The sequence below is a fragment of the Eriocheir sinensis genome, chromosome 50, assembly GCF_024679095.1.
Source record: "Eriocheir sinensis breed Jianghai 21 chromosome 50, ASM2467909v1, whole genome shotgun sequence".
NCBI classification, from domain to species: domain Eukaryota; kingdom Metazoa; phylum Arthropoda; class Malacostraca; order Decapoda; family Varunidae; genus Eriocheir; species Eriocheir sinensis.
In genome coordinates this window covers 8,862,054-8,880,090 of record NC_066558.1, presented here as the reverse complement: position 1 = coordinate 8,880,090, position 18,037 = coordinate 8,862,054, and the positions used below count along the sequence as shown (strand labels likewise).

The 18,037-nt window shown below is 43.6% G+C and overlaps 1 protein-coding gene across 1 annotated transcript in view; it reads left to right on the top strand.

Moving 5' to 3' along the window:
- Positions 1-18,037, top strand: part of LOC126982379 (uncharacterized) — a 56,942-nt gene that overhangs the window by 24,160 nt on the left and 14,745 nt on the right. The window contains exon 3 of the mRNA XM_050834397.1: positions 13,076-13,239. Within this exon, the coding sequence (XP_050690354.1) occupies positions 13,076-13,239 (164 nt within the window). The remainder of the gene's footprint in view (positions 1-13,075; positions 13,240-18,037) is intronic.

Below are 18,037 nucleotides of genomic sequence, written 5' to 3'. Positions count from 1 at the left end.
TAGCAGCACTCCTTCAACCACTCCAAAGTATACAATGCATATATCGGATCCAGTAACAACCACCACCACCACCGAACCACCGAACCACCCACATGTTGTGAGAGACAAAGAGACCTCAGGGTCACCATCCAAAAGTGACTTGAACAAAACAAAACAACAAAGTCCGCCTAAGAAAGCCAATACAATGCTTGGGTTCATGGCGAATTGAAGACAACGCCGGGAGTTATGTTTATATATTCCACAATTCGGAAATTCTAGTAAAGGCCCACCTCGGATAACGCCCAGCATCTAATTGCTCTAATTACGGGAAAGACATTGGTTGAGAGAGGGTAGCGCCGCGCCACGAATGAGATAATCACTGAGGACAAAGCCCTATGAAAAGAGCGACTCGAGCTCTTCAACTCCTCATTGGAAAAGAGAAGCATGCAAGGGAGACATGATACAAGTCTTTACTTGAACCTGAAACAACTCCCTGAACAACTTCCGCCTCCAAAAACTTCACACTACAAACCAACCTGAAAACAAAACAACGGAAAACAATTCAAGCAAAGAATAGAAATAGAGGATCGGCAGACAAAGATTGCTTTCGAATAGCATTCTCGCCACTGAACCAACCTTCATGCAGCATTGAATTTCCAAGGACGCATCACTCAACTATCCGTTCATTACAATCGCAGCCACTTGCTGCATCGCGGAGTAAACTGAACGTTCCCAAGAGTACATGCACAGATGCTTTAATCCGCCACCGCCTCTCCCACCAACTGGCAAACGGATTGATGCTGCAATGAACGCAGGCAGCTAGTAAATGAGCAAACAAGGCACGGACGGAAGATTAGTCAGTGCCGTCTCCTGTGAAGACGGACTTACAGGCGTAGACGGAAGCAACCAATACAGCGTTAATCTAAAACTGTGGGTGACCGATTGTTAGAAATCGGGTCTGACAGCAAACGGGACAAGTATATGAAGAACAGAGAGCAGACTGTATTCCCACAACAACTGAATGAGTATGATAGCGATATGAAGAACAGGAGACGCTACTGTATTCCTGGTGCAAAATTACAAAGATTGCACGCTGGCACGCAGACATAAACAACAGACCGCACACTGAAATACACACTCTTTGTTTTGCACGCTGGCACGAACAACGTTCAAACAACGCGCCGAGAGGAAATTCTAGCCGACTACCGACGAGTAATCGCCGATACAAAAATCGTCAAACATCAACAACAAACTGAGCACCTCTTATCAGCGCTGAGTGGGCCGTTCACAGAAAATTTGGGATCATTTTCTTGAACGACTTCACCTCTTTTCCAACCTGACGGTTTTTTCAAATGTGTGGGACGAATCATTTCTTTGACTAGTTTCACCTTGATGAGCTTCACCTCACACTCATTCGCTGAGCGCTCAGGGAGGGCTGGTCGTATGCTGAACGAACCAATACTTTAAAACCGCCCAAACTACCCCAGCGAAAAGTACAACAAGTAGTGTACCCCTCCATCACCTCAACGCCCGAAAGTCATACAAACATTCTGTCACAAGAAAACACTTAGACACGACAAGGGACCCAAACAAGCACTGAAGTCAACGTCATTCTGTCCTATTATGAGTCAAATGGAAGCAATACCTTTTTACCATGCACACCGACTTAAAAATGACCGAGAAACGGAAGATCACCTAACATCACCGACCTGAAACCACCTAAAAACCTCATTCTGAATTCCACATATACCACTGTAAACAAATACACAAAAGAGCTCACAAGAAGAAATGTTACGTGTTACGTACGAAGAGAACAAATACCTGAAAATAAACATAAATAACGATGATGAAATATATAGACCTATAACAAGACTAGCAAGCACAACGAGCGCAACGAAGAAACGATTGGAACCTCGCGCAACAAACAAAGCAGTCATTATCGGGGACGACCTTGAAATAACATACGAAACGCCAAACAACGTAACAGTCGAGGTAGGAGATTGCTCGAACCGGGGATTGGAACTGTGCCAACTATTGTTGGACCAGAGGGATTGGAGAAATCTGAGTTACAGAACTTATTGGAAATGTTTCTGAGAACCCACAGACCGACTCAAGTTACCCAAAAACCGGATACTGAAACTGATTATGGTTAACGTACTCAAAGTATCCAGATCCGCGAAAAAACGAAAGATGACTGCCACCCAGACAGACCAATATCAATCAGAAAATCACCAAAAGATCAGAACAGCTTATGTAACCCGAAAAAAAGACAACAAGAGAATTTACTACAAAAGAGCCAATTTTAACCTCGACACTGACTGAACACAGACCTACAAAACACCCATAGGACACACTCCTGTGGACGGCCATAATTGACTGTCAGAACAAACTCCTGAAGAACTGTTAAGATGAAGAGGAACCATAAAATAATGCCACAAAACGTTCGTGAGTGAAAGCAGCCAAAACGAAAAGCTAATCAAGTAGAAAATAACTTTCACGACTATGAACACAAAAACGTACGCCAGCAAAGCCACTGAATGAAAGGAGAGCTTGCAGGACGCTCATACCAAAAGAAGAAAAAAATAACTATGAAAGCACCAAACGCGAAGAAAAGTCCAAACCGAAAACAAAGAAGAAATAAAAGTAAATCAAAAGCCTATGAAACGAAAATGACAGTGAATCACACGGCCAGTCGTACTAACACCGAACAGTAGACAAAAAGGTCCTAGACTACTGAGAGTCTGACGAGGAATGTTCCCCAAGGATTGAATCACCAACGAACCAAGGCCCATCCCCACCGACGATGAAAAGATACCTAGAACAACGAACAGGACACGAAAAAACACCTGAACCAACTCTCAAGCACCAAACCACCACTAACACTCACACCAGACCAAAAGACTCAAACTAATCACCAACAAACTCCTCTCAACCAGCAACAAAACAAGTAACTCACCACCAAAAACAAAAAGTCAGGACACAAAAAGTGGCCCCCAAAGCCTCGAAACAAGCCTCACAAAAAAAAGAATCTACAAAAGGGAGACAAACGTGTGGCCCTAAACTACAAAACAATCAGCCTGACCTCTGTCCTCATGCGTCATCAGAGAAGAAGGAACAAGACAAACTATTTGACAAAGGACAAGCATATTCCATCAAGTCCGATATTCAGAACTGTTCATCAAGAACAAGACAGCGATGTTATATAAAAAGACTTTCTGAAAACAAAGGTATCATATTAAACAGGAATAATCATAAGAACAACAAAACTCAATAGATAGAAAGGCAGGACGAAAACTCAAGTCGTAGGATTAAGAAGGCGGGATTGGACTCAAGTCGGCAGAGAACTCCAGGCGATCTGACAGCGTGGATCTCAGTCTGGCTCACTGGAAGGGACCAACCAAGTGTGGTTCAACGGACAGGGGTGACACAAAAACCAATGGAGAACTCCACCTGCCAAAATCATAAAAAGACCTAGAACATACTTTAATCATAGATCTCACAACGACACACTGAGACATGAAATCAACACACCCAAAACTCAAAACTACACAAGGTGAAAAATGGCAGATGTCCTTCAACACGCAGACTGGAAAGAACACCAAAATTCCACAGACACTCATCCACGGTAAACCACTTATGGCGATATCCAACACAGACCCAGCAGCAAAATACCTGGCAGGAAAATCAGAACTACATATGTTGTGCAAGAGGAAAAATAGTGAACCCTTCATGTTCAGCAGTATAAGCCTTAAAAGGTCACCATCAGCAGTGACTTGAAACAAGAAAAACATTGCATGTGCGCGCGTAAAGAGCCACTTCGAGGACAAGAGGTTCATGAAAGGCGCCACGAATACAAGTACATATGAGTAGGCGAATCATGTAATACGCGCTGTCGCATGCACCTGCCTCTTCACGTGAAAAAGAGCCGACAATTACTTGAGAAAACCGACAGCGCCGCCACAAAGACAATATCGCAGAGACGTGGAGACTATGAAAGAACGACTCACGCAAGTCAACCTCGACACCTTGGACTCAACCTCTTCAAGCCCTTCAAGAGACAACTCTTTGGGTACCAAGATGCAACGGAATACAATTGAAAACTAAAGCTCAGCAACGTTACCGTAAGAAACGAGGAGATCTACAACAAGAAGCAAGAACAAGAAAAGACGGAATGCAAAGTCAAGCAAAGCAGGACCATCACCTCCATCGAGCACTTAATCACTGGAACGCCCTTTCTGCAAAACTGCTACAACACCGAGACAATCTAAAGAGCAGACCAGCAAACTCCTTTTCTGCTGCCCCCGCGCCACTTTTCTTTTATCCCTGGTAGCACTATTCAGAGAATCATCCCTGTATGTGTCAAGCACAAGGATGATTTCATCATAATCTCGCGTGAGGAGCATCAGCCTATCGTTGAAGCATTCACTGAGATCTTTGACTGTCACTGTGGTTGCAGGTTTCTTCACCATCTTCTGCAGAAGAACCATTCCATCTACCAGGACTATCTTGCGACTTGGAGCATCTGGTGTGATGTCCATCCCATCTTCTGGCTGCTGATCTTCCTGTGGAATTTCTGATATTGCCAACTTGTTGAAGAGGTGGATCAACTTCGATTTGTCCAGGCATGGCAGGATTGTACCATCTGGAGCAAAAAGGGCTCTTGGTGTCAGAGTGAATTCGTGGTTCCCAATGGCCTCTTTCTGGTTGATGTCTCTGCTGGACCTGGCCAGGACCATCAGTCTGCCATACAAGTCATTGGTCTCCTTTAGATCCACAGGCTTGTCTCGGAGTTTTACAGTGGTTTTCTTGCTTGCAGACATGAACATCTTGTTGTTCTCCTTCTTTACTGGTGCCCATAGGCTGACATCTCCATTGATTCGCTCTGACACGTAGTCTCCATACAGTTTTTGACCAGTCACATCTGCATTCAAGATCGTTGGCACATACTCATCACATTGTGCAGCTTGTCACTTTCAGCAGCAAATGGATTTCCATGTTTCAGTATACAACCACCACCAACTTACATGTAGTGTACAGTAAACTGTACAACATACATAATATAGGTTTGCTACAATAATCAGACCACTAGAATGACTAGATGAACATGTCCTTGCGGTTGGTGCTAAGTGTGGCCCACATGACCAATTTGTCTTATGAAATTAGTAAATATTTGCAAGAACTGCCGTAATAACTGTCTCAACACATCTGCAACTAGGAGCATTGGATTCCTTGGCCCTAAAATTGGTAGTTTAGCTGTCAAAATAAAAGCTCTAGGTTATTTAGATGCTGAAATATTGACGAAAACATTTTTCACGGCAGCCATTTTGTAAAATCCAAGATGGCGGCAATAAAGGACTCGGGGTAAATGGAAACATTGTTTTTCTGATTGCTTATACTATAAGGTTTCCAAATATGTATAGTTTTCACACTCTCCACAAAAATCCAACCAAAGTTGAAATCCAAACATAGTGAACCTAACTATGCAATAAACTTCCTCAGTATTGACATTTTCTTTCCACTTGTCTGTCCTATTTAGACGGCATTGCCTTAGGTACACCCAGACAGGGACTGACAAACGTTACATAGGAAATCGACGCCCGGGCGGAGAGACAACGCCACAGTTATGTTTGCACAGAGAGTGAGCGATTTGGCCCTACAGGAATCGCAGCTGGAACTGGGCCGGCGATATCAAGAAAACTGAAGTCACCACTCTCTTCCTAGAAAAATTCTGCATCACATTAACATAAATTGTGAACTAATGTAAAACAAAATATACGAGAATGAGGGCTAAGAAAACTAGCGTATAAATATTTTCTCACACTTTTCTTACTTCATTTCCTTAGTGCTCAGCTTTTTTTCATCGTATGAATTTTTATCACGGTTCCTGAATCTACTCGCTTTTCTGGTCAAAATTGCCTCGGCACATGAACTGTGGGTTTATGCTGAATTACCTTATATCATTACCTGCATGAAAATATTCAGTGCAGTTAGTGATGTATATGAAAAAGACTATCATTAAACAGCAGAATATATTGCTGATGCACTAATTAACTAACTAACGGAGACCATACGACAAGGGGCGCGTTGCTTCACTCACTTGTTTCCTCCACCCTCGAGGGTCCTTCCGAGGAAACCTCCACGCAGCTATCCTTTCCATTACAAGCCTCTCCATGCGTTACATGGGCGTCCTCTTGGTCTTCTTTACTTAGGTTTGACTCGTACAGAAAGAACCCTAAGAGTAGGATCGACTCACGCGATTCGAATAGTTGTCCCCCTGCACAACTATCGACAACGCAATATACTCGTGTTAACCAAGTCGATAACACCTCGGGCCAGGCCAATCCGTCGAGTGACTTCCTGGTAAGATCCATCAGTGTTATGCATTGCACTATGAAGTTATGCGAAACTTTTGGTGACATCGAGGTCCTCACCAAATGCATGAACAAACCGACTGAACTGTGCCATTCAATAAGCTTCCAAATGACTGGACCTTAGTCTCGGCCCATGAGACCTTCAGTCCCAGTGGTTTCGCCTTCTTATGCAGTACTTCGAGGGCCATCGCCAGGACCTCAAGCGATTTCACGAGAAGTACTTCATCATCAGCAAAAACAAGGTCAGTTACCTGATGTCGCCGGCAGATGCCCCACAACGACTTTGATCAATACCTTTGCCTAATACCCTGTGCATGCAAGTGTTAAAAAGTGAAGAATAAAGGACGCACCCATGCCTCACTCCTAAATTAGTAATAAAGAAGTCGGAAACGCGCACCCCCACATTCCCCACTTCACAGTACTCTCTGTTTCAGAGTAAAGTTCAGTCACGAGGTTAATAAGACTTGAAGAAATCACACGGATGCCTCACGATACACTGAGTGAAATGCCTTCTTGAGATCGACACACATTTTTTTTACGTTCCGCCTATGGCACCGGTAGGCTTTTTGATGGGGCCTGGTGTTCTGCCCAGCCTGTTATGGGGCAGCCAAGTGTTTATTGTGGCGCCATCTTGCTTGACTTATGCTGTCCCCCAGAGTTCATCTTTGACCCTCCTTTAGAGAAAATCTAGAGTCAAGGTTGATGGGGAGTCTTGAGGGCAGCTTGTCGGTAGTTTTAGGCCACTTGAAGATAACTGAAAAATTGCCAACTTGTTTGTAGCTGCTGGCGGGACGCGACCCTATGTGCTCGTGAATGCCGCGCCAGTACGATGATTGCTCAGCCACCGCCTCCCCTATCGAAACTCAAGTCGGCGTTCCACAAGGACGCGATATGCAACGATCCAGTCAACTGTTGCATCACCGAGCGTGAGCCCAAATTGTAAGGTTTCTAAAACTTTCAAAGATGAGATCGAATTCGCATCTGCAGCAGATGAGAAAGCGCTTTGCCCGACGCACTGAGCTATGTAATACCACGGTCACCCTTTCCCTTTCGAAATATGAGCAACTAACCCCTATTTCCAATTAAGAGAAATGGCAACGGATCGCCACACGGCAGACAGCATGTGCACTACATGCATCCGCTGGATCATGACTTCTTCATCGAATTTCAGCATCTCTGGACTGACAGATCCCAGTTGTCTCTTTTTTTCAACTTCTTCACAACCTCTCTAACCTCCGCCAGTGTAGGTGGAGTTTCGTCTATTGATGGATCAGCACCTGCCATCTGCAAACCAGCCAGTGGGAGCTATCAGCTTAGAGGCTCTGCAGTGTACAACTCCCCAGATTACTCGGCCCAATGTGCTCTGTACTCATCCGCATCTGATACTATCTGCCCATCAGCCGTTCGGATACTATTCTTTTGATATGTGGATTTGGAGCGCAGCTTCTTCAGAGCTCGGACGGCAGGTCTAAGGTTCGCATTTAGACAAACCTCGACATCCTCAGTGTAATCTCTGACATACCTCTCCTTATCCTTCGTGAGAAGAGTTTTAGTCCTTCTTGGCAGCCCTGTATCGCTCCGAGTCCCCAGCTAGCCTGGCAGCACGACTCTCCTTTATATTCGCCAGTGTCTCCTTCGGGGCAACTCCGCTCCTGTGCGTTGAACGTTCTCCAATGCACTCCTCGGCAGCTTTGAGAGTTTCACGTTTAAAGGTATCCCGCAACTCACCAGGTTCCTATACCTAGAACCACAAACTGATTTGATACTGTCACTGCATACTCTAGACTCTAGGGCACACGTTTGGTCCCTTGGTTTCTCAAGATGGAGCCACGGAGGATTGCATCTTGAGATTTTCTTGGACTTGATGTTTATCCTCATGCAGTTTTGAAACAATAAGTCCGTGGTCGATAGGAAGGAACTCAACACTCTGGAAAATTCTACTTTTGTAGGATATGTTCGATCTCCTTTGACACACCGTCAGCACTGCTATACCCTGTCCAGTGGAAAAGTTCGTGTCTCTTGAACCAGGAACCAGCAATCCTCGGCATTGTGAACATTGCAAAGTTTAGAAGGAAATAACTTTTTACGTTTCAGGTGTCAGAGCCCTGGGGACCAACACATAACTTGTAGCCAAATCTCCGTGCCAGTAGCTGCATTGACGTCGCCCAAGCGAATGAGTGTGTCGCGAGGGGGGCACTGGCCGACAATGAGAGACGGGCTTGGAATAGAGCAACTCTTTTTCCTCAAGTATCTAGGTAGAGGTGTATACTGTAAGAAAATATATGAAGCCCAAAGTGTACCTCAAGCTCACCAGCAGCATACACTCATCAACAGGAGTAACCCCAACAACAGAGGACTTCATCAGCTAGAACTGGCTACAGCTACCCCCTTGAGACTGGTACAGTTGCTCAGGCCTGACCATTAGTAGATATTAGCTCCACTACTGATCTCTCCATTGGCAGGTCTCCTCATCTCAGAGAGACCCACTATGTTCTCTCTCAAACTCCTAAGTGTACCTGATCCCCAAGAAAAGGTGGATGTGATTGGCGTTGTAGTGGTGCTCTCCTACACCCCCAGAACTGTCAGAGTGCTGGGTGCCATATACATGACGTAAAATTGACTCACCTCGCCCCCACCCATGGCGGATCCCCACATGAGAAGGCTGAGCGTTGGGCCTATAACCCCAAAAGCCCCAGGAGGAGAGTATGAGCAGCCATCATTTGACACAGAGGTGGCCTCTTGGCTCATTGTCACGGAAACTAGCCGATTGACCTCTCAAAGTCAGTAGCGGTCGCCCGTCTTGGCCAGAATAAGGGATCAAAAAGTTGTGTTGCTGGCCGGAGCACACGACTACAACATCGCTCAATCTCTATGACTCTCATCTCCCAGTCATACAAGGATGCTACATACGGCAAACATGTTCGAGGACTAAAGATCGGGGCGTGCCAACCTGTCCTCAGGGTTTGGCACATATGTGGGTGGGTAGGCGGTGGCTGAGTGGATAGCGTGACGGCGCGGCGTCCAGGACGACGCTGGTTCGCTCCCCGCTCGGTGCCACAAGCCGGGATTTTTCAGTCATCGCCGAGTGGCCTAAGACTACCTACATGCTGTCCAGAATACCACCTATCAACCCGAACTCTAGATTACTTCCCTAAAAGAGAGGGTCAATGATGAGCTCCGGGGGGCACCACGATAAATATTTGCCTGCGCCACAACAGGCTGGGGCCGACCATTAGGCCCTACCAAGAGGGCCTAATGGTGCCACAAGAGAAAACATAATAAATGGAAACTAGAAAAAAAAACCGCTGCCAAGGGAGTTTGTTACACGTTATGAGCCGGAATAAGATGGAATAGCCCCATACAGCTGTCATTGTAGAAGCATTCGGTATGGACTTTGGGATTGGGTAAATATATCGGAAGGCGAGTAAACTCCTTTGGGTCACATTCATGTTCCGAAATAATTTTGACCTGGATATTTTCACAATGAAACGTATTCTACACCAACATTTTTTAGGTGCTGTTTGTAGCACCGGTAGGCTCTCTTGGACGGCCCCAGCCAGTTAGAGGCGCAAGCAATTTTATTTATAGTGGCTGCCATGATATATGACTTTTTGCTTGGCCCATGCTGCCCCCCGGTGCTTCACCTGACCGAGGTCGCTGAAGTTAGGGTTGATAGAAGATCTGGGCAGCATGTGGGTAATCTTCCGCCAGTCGGCGATGGCTTAAAAAATCAGCGTGTTTTGGTGGGACTCGAACCTAGGTCCACAGGCTCACTACGCCCGCACGCTGACCACTCGGCCACCGCCTCTCCCTAAATAATCAGAAATGCGTATAAATTCAGGAGCCGTGCCGAAAAATTTGATACGATGAAATATAGTTGAACATTGAGAACTTAAAGGGAGATGAGTGTGAGAAAATGTTTACCCTCTACTTTATTTTATTTATTATTTTTTTTTTTTTACGTATTCGCCTATGGGGCCTGATGGTCGGCCCCAGCCCGTCGTAGAGCAGGCAAGTGTTTATAGTGGCGCCATTTTGCACTAGCTCATGCTGCCCCCCAGAGCTCATCTTTAATCCAGGAATCTAGAGTCCGGGTTGATAGGTGGTCTTCTGGACATCATGTGGGTAATCTTAGGCCACTCGGCGGTGACTGAAAAATCCCGGCTTGTGTCACCGGGCGGGGCGCGAACTCGCGTCATCCTGAACGCGGCGGCGTTACGCTATCCACTCAGCAACCGCCTCCCTTTCATCATCATACTCGCATGTTTCTTTTGACACAATTTTTGCGGATGTTAAATGTGATGTATAATTTTCTCATGAAAAGATGGTGGCCCCAGCTTTTCCTGATATCAAAGAGTTGTGTCAGGAAAGTAGGAGTGAGGTTTGTAAAATTCTCAGATTCGTATGAACTGGGCACAGTAACACGCATGGGCGCAGCGCTAGGTTGCTGGCGTCACTCAGCACAATGCAACGGGATATGGAACACGCTCTTTAGGTATGTATCTGTTGACAACGCGCCCCAAATATAAAATGATACGACCACATTATGCATATATGTGGTCTTCAAAACTTTTTTTAGCACACCAACTAAATACCGGGAAGTATACGCACGGGGGCGCGTCGCTTCACTCACTCACTCGCCTCCTCCATTCCCGATGATCCTCCTGAGCAAGCTCCTACGCAGCTCCCCTAGTAAAGTCCCACCTTACCAGATCGATCGACTCGCTCCATCCATGAGTTACGTGGGATTCCATTTGGTCTCCTCCACTCAGGGTTGCCTCGTACAATAACAACCTCATGAACAGGATCGACGTCAGGGAAGTGTGCCACTTGCCCGAGCCGTAGCCGGAGTTGGCGTTCACGGACCAAACTGGTAACAGGCCTCGATAGTGTTTCATCACATAGTCGCTGGTTCGAGACGAAGTCATTCCAACGATAGCACATGATCATCCGAAGGCCCTTGGTACCAAAGACATCGACACACTTCTCCAAGTTATTATTTAGTGTCCATGTTTCACAGCTATACAGTTAGGCAGGGAGCACAATCAACTTAATATTCGAATCTTTGTTCGCCTGCATAGATATCGACAACGCCATATATTCGTGTTGAGCGAGTCCATAACACCGTGACCCAGGCCAATCCGTCAAGTGACTTCCTGGTAAGACTCCCTATAGTTATCAATTACCCTACCAAAGTATGTGAAACTTTTGGTGACCGATATCTTCACCACATGCATGCACAGACTGAACTGCCTCCAGGCGACTGGACCTTGGTGTTGGGACAGGAGACCTTCACCCCCAGAGACTTCGCTTCCTCATGCTACTCATCGGGAGCCAACACCAGGACCTCCAGCGATTCCGCAAGACGTATAGCATCATCAAAAACAAGATCAGTGACCTTGATGTCACCATCATATGTTCCGCAACTACTTTGATCAACAACTTCGCTTAATACCCAGGTCATGCAAGTGCTTAAAATATGCTGAAAAATATACCGACGGTACCAATTTCATAACATGCCGAAAACTAGTGGCACTATTGCTATAAGTAATAGAATTATAGGTCGGTACTGCTACCCTTGTTTTTGCCGATGATGCAGTAATCCTTGTGGAGTCGTTGGATGTTCTGGTGATGGCTCTCGAGGCACGGCAAGAGGGGGCAAGACCAAGACCAAGGTACAGGCGTTTGAAGGCTTGCTAGATGCAACAATACAATCTGTTCAAGCGTGTGGAGAGGACATTGAGACCTCGGAAAATGTCTCATATCTAGGTATAACAACGGAGGGTTTCGCTAGGAAGTCTTGTGGCGGATTGGCTTGGCCCACTGTGATATGAACTTGCTCAGCACGAGTTTATGTCGTTGTCGATACCTGTGTAGAATGACAAAGATCCGGATCTTTAAGTCGCTTTTGCTCCCTGTCATACTAAATAGCTGTGAGACATGGACACTAAATAGGGACTTGGAGAGGCGGATCGATTCCTTTGGTAATAAGTGTCTACGCAGAATCATAGAATATCGCTGGAATGACTGTCAAATTGGTGGCTACTCCGTGAGACTGATTCGCCATATATTATCCGCATAGTCCGTCAACACTAGCTCTGGCTATAATTGGCAAGTGGCACGCTACCAAGAAGTCGACCCTGCTCATCGGGTCGTTTCTGTATCAGGCAATCCTAAGTGGAAGAGGCCAAGGGGACGCCCACAGAGTTCGTAGCTTGATAAAATAGATAGATCCTGCCAGAGGCACTCTGGATGAGAAGGGGCTCGCCCAGAACAACTTCTTGCCTTGGTGTCGAAGTGTGGGCGAGGAGACGCGCCTCCCGGCGTATCCCCCTGTTGGCTGACTGACTGACTGACTGTTACCTGGTAGTTTTGAAACTCGGTACTACCCACTTATGAATACAAACACTCACACACAAAAAGAAAAAAATGCGACAATAACAACAAGGGAACAACAAAAACAATAAAAACGCCACCCCCGCCATTACCACCACCACCAATGATAACAACAATAACAACATCAACAACATACATTCTCCGGCAATCCTCTCCTGTAATACAAGCCCAGACACACATATCAAAACATCAGCACAGCACCACCACAACTACTAGACTGACATCAATATCACTACGACAATCAGAAAACACAAAACAAACAAAACAACCAAATTTATCCTATGCTAACATTTTCATATAATCCTTTTAACTTCTTTTCTTTCTTGCAGTTCGGAGACCTTGGTAATGGAAGCAAGTTAGTCGACCTATTTTCTGACTTAACAGAGTACTCGGTGAGTGCTACAGAGGTGGCCCCCTTTGCTGGTGCCGGGGCTGTGGCTCTCTTGGCTTTGGGGGCACTGTTTGCTGTTCCTGTAGCACCAGCTCTACTGAGGTAAGTTGATGAGAGTAGGATGAGAAGAATGGATGATTAGAGTATGGAAGAGGGCGGAAACGGAAGAGAAAAGGGGTGGAACGGAAAGGGTATAAAGATGTATACGGTGGTATGAGAGACTGAGTGGCACTAGTCTTATTGAGATGAACAGATCGAAGTTGAAAAACACGAGTGAATAGTTAGGAAGTAAAATGGGTGAGAGGGCAAGAGAATATGGATATATATACATATATAAATAAATAAATAAATATATATACATATATATATATATATATATATATATATATATATATATATATATATATATATATATATATATATATATATATATATATATATATATATATATATATATATATATATATATATATATATATATATATATATATATATATATATATATATATATATATATATATATATATATATATATATATATATATATATATATATATATATATATATATATATATATATATATATATATATATTAGAACTCACAACTTGACTATCATGGCTGTTCCGCTAATCTATCACTCTTTTAGCAAACCAATTCTAGACTGTCTTTGTTGAATCTGAATATTATCAATTTTTAACTTGCTACCTGTTCTACGTATCCTGTCTCATGCCTTCAAAATGCTCTGGCTTGCCTTGACGCAAAATCTTCAGTGTTCAATTTGCGCTTTCTCGAAACGAAAACAGTGGGGCGAGCCTACAACAGTAAAGGGAACAAAGTAGAGGTTCGAAGGCATATATCTTTTAAGAGAGGAAAAAAATTAAGGCGTGGGCAGCGTAGCCGTCTACTCCTTAGGGAAATGAATTCCAGATGTGTTTTTTCCCGTCTAAACATATCGAAAATTACTCATAATCCTGAACACGTACTCGCCTTTAAGGTGTAACGCCCGAGTCAGAGGTGTGCATTATCGTGCTCCGGCAACCTGATGTCTCACTGCGTGTCCAATACCTTGGATAATATATAACAGCCTAGGTTAGGAAATTGTTGTCCTCTTTAATAATATCAAGGCAACAATGACGACTAGCGTCAATTATAGTCGATTGTTAAACCAGGATTCACAAGCTCAGATACATGCCCTATATTAAAAACAAATGTTTCAAAGCTACATATTATATTATAATTAGCAGAGGCAAGAGATAGATCAGGTACATACATACTGGCAGCGGCAAGGTCGGAATGAACATCACCGGACATAATGAGTAGAATACGAGCTGAAAAGTGTAAAAGACTAACAAAAAACAGAAATATGGAATAACAAAACCCGGAGATTCTTAACACCCTCCGATCATCAAAGGCCTGCCTGGGACTGAATGTCATGCCTAAAAAACATCCATGAAATAAACACTAGAATTACATATTAGCATTGGTGGCTTGCTAACACAAGAAAGGCCTCCAAGTATTTGGGGGCTGAGAGACTGGCACTTGTAAGAAGGGCCGAGTGCTCAGCTAGTCGCACACTACTGAAGATCCAACCTAAAAAGAGATAGAAAGAAGATAAACAAAGGACGAAAAGAAAATCCAAGCCCGGGGAGGTTTAAGACGCCGCATACCTGCCCCTTCCCCAACAGAGGAGTTCAGACCTTCCTGTAGTCACCACCAGACTGAGCTGCATAGCCATGTACGTCACAGATGTCCAGCCCTGGTTTGCTTAAATATGTATGTTCAAAATAGTATTGTTTCACCAGGTTGGTATATTTCGTCATTGTGTATGAGGTCAGTGCATTGAGCAGCGCAGCGCTCCATCAACAGTCGCTTCTCAGTCCACCTCTATCATATCGTCTCCTTAGTTCCCGCGGCTCACTTTCATCTCAGTCGTTCCTTTGTCGGCCATCTCCTCAACTGCTTTCTATTTCAAGGTTATCATATATTTACGAAGTCGGACACGCCGTGTGACAGCAGGTTGCCAGAGCACGATAATACACACCTCCTCAAGCAAGATGGGGCCATTATAAACACTTGACATTCCCAGAACTGACTGGGGCAGACTATCAAACCTCTACCAAGAAAGTCTGCCAGCGCCATTCGTAGGCTGACGTGAGAAAAAAAACTGCGATTTTTTCTATAGTTACGGATTATCAAAATGATGAATAAGTAATATAAAAAGGTGGAGTAACCTTGATGAAAGAAATGTGTGCACTGATTTGGGAGAAGGAGGTGATGTAGCCATGTAGGTGTTGACAAAGTAGAATATGTTATCTGAGTAACGATACTAGATTTAACATTTCACGGTAGCAGAAAGGTTAACAAGGAGGCAGAATCCCCCCAGCAGCAAGCAAAACAGCCACACCACGCAAAAAGCACAATGAAAATCATAGTCGAAAGGGCAGCAAATGAAACCATTCCTTGACACGTTTTGACTTAAGGGCAGACAAGTGGTGACTGATCAAAACTGGCAGATTCAAGAATTGAGTGACACCAAATATTTCAAGGGGTGTTTGAGGCGGGGAAGTTGAGTGGATAATAAGATAAGTAAAATGGGACGGAAAAACTTGTGTATAGGGTAGTTAGTGAAGGCTGATTATTGTTGAGAGGATCAAGAATTGAAAGGGAAAGGTTGACAATAAATGTGGTATAGAAACTTATGGGGAACAGTGACTGAATGATTGAAAGGATAATGGGGTGGAAGCTAATGAAATAAATGGGCGAGCCAACAATCAAGGTAAAAAAGACCTAGATTGAAAAAGACACGCAGAAAAGTTATGGAGTTAATGAAGATAGATATGAATTTTCGACGAAGAATATACGGAGACAATTAATAGATAGGAAAAGACAGTGTGTGTGTGTGTGTGTGTGTGTGTGTGTGTGTGTGTGTGTGTGTGTGTGTGTGTGTGTGTGAAGGGGGAGGGTGATTTGTGTGTGATTCAGTTATATCAAACAAAACAGGCGCAAGGTTCTCTCTCTCTCTCTCTCTCTCTCTCTCTCTCTCTCTCTCTCTCTCTCTCTCTCACACACACACACACACACACACAAGAGCGAGATTACGGTAAATTAAAAAAAAAATGCTGTAATTTTCATAATAGCGGAACAGATGTGTGTGTGTGTGTGTGTGTGTGTGTGTGCGCAGGCACGAGGGCAATTCACCATGGTATGATCCCGTGCTTGATTTGCGACTCCCAACTGGCCCTCCCCGAATTTTTTTTGAGCTCTGTTGTGTTTTTTATTTGCGAAGATTTACATAGATATTCAGACCACACTGACCCTATGGTCCAGACAAGGTTATCTGTCCTTAAACCTAAGTGGAATCCTATTATAAAGTATAATGTCACCAAGACTTTGCATTTCAACTTAGAGAATATCAAGGTGAAGGAATTGCCGGTTGAGCTTGTTTTAAATGAATTAATCGAACTGCAATGGACCACTGAGGGCGGGAGTTTATCCTATTCTCACGCTATAACGTTGGTGAAGAACAATTTGATGCAGTCTAAATTTATTTGTTTGCACTTACGTTTTGTGCCATAATTTCCCGTTCTGAACGTCTCCTCGATCAAAAACAATTTGGCTTTGTCGACATTCGTAAAACCATTGAGTATTTTAAACATTCGATCAGTTTTCCTCGGAGGCGACGTTTCTCAAGAGAAAACAACTTAGGAGATGAGAGACTCTCGTCGTAAGGTTTGTTGCGCAAGATCATCTTTGTTGCCCTACGTTGCACGCCTTCTAATTTTGCAATGTCCTTTGCGTAGTTGTGAGACCAAAACTGTATCGCATATTCTAAATGGGGCTTTACAAAATAATTGTCCAGTGAAAATATTACATCTATATTTTTGAATGAGAAGTTTCTCCTAAAGAGGCTGATGCTTGTTGCATCAACGCATTGCTGTGAAAGTTTGAGGTTTGTCGCGATTTTGACACCCAGGTCCTGTGCATACTGAACGCTTTTAAGTTTAACGCCACGCACTTCACAATCATACCTCTTATTTTTACTACCAATTCGAAGAACCTGGCGCTCATCTATATTAAAGGGCATCTTCCATATATATATATATATATTTTTTTTTACAGCAAAGGAGACAGCTCAAGGGCACAAAAAAGTAAACATTAATAAAAAAATATATATATATATATATATATATATATATATATATATATATATATATATATATATATATATATATATATATATATATATATATATATATATATATATATATATATATATATATATATATATATATATATATATATATATATATATATATATATATATATATATATATATATATATATATATATATATATATATATATATATATATATATATATATATATATATATATATATATATATATATATATATATATATATATATATCGTTACAAATGAGGGATGGGACCTGCTCAAAAACATCTCCAGTCTCTGTCTGCTGACTCCAACCTCAAAAGAGACAACACCACAGTACCGGTGGTGACAAACGCCGATGTCAGGGCTCTCTGAGAGGAGACTAAAGAGCAGACGAATCCATTAACAGCTCATCTGCTGATGAGTGGGGCTTAGAGCCACACTCGTTATCCACGATATTTGAAGGAGTCTAATAACGTCCACTCCACGCCGCTCTGGAGACACTCGTCACCCTCGCCCCCGTACGCAGTTTCTAAACCCCCCACACCAGTTAATGGAAATACAGCCCAAAGACTGTGACTGGAATCACCTCCCACATCATCAATACACCTGGGGCAGTGGATGGACACACTAGGACAGGGAACTGTGCCGGCTTGGACTAAATGAAGTGTAAGAACTATGTGTGTGTGTGTGTGTGTGTGTGTGTGTGTGTACAGTGCCAGC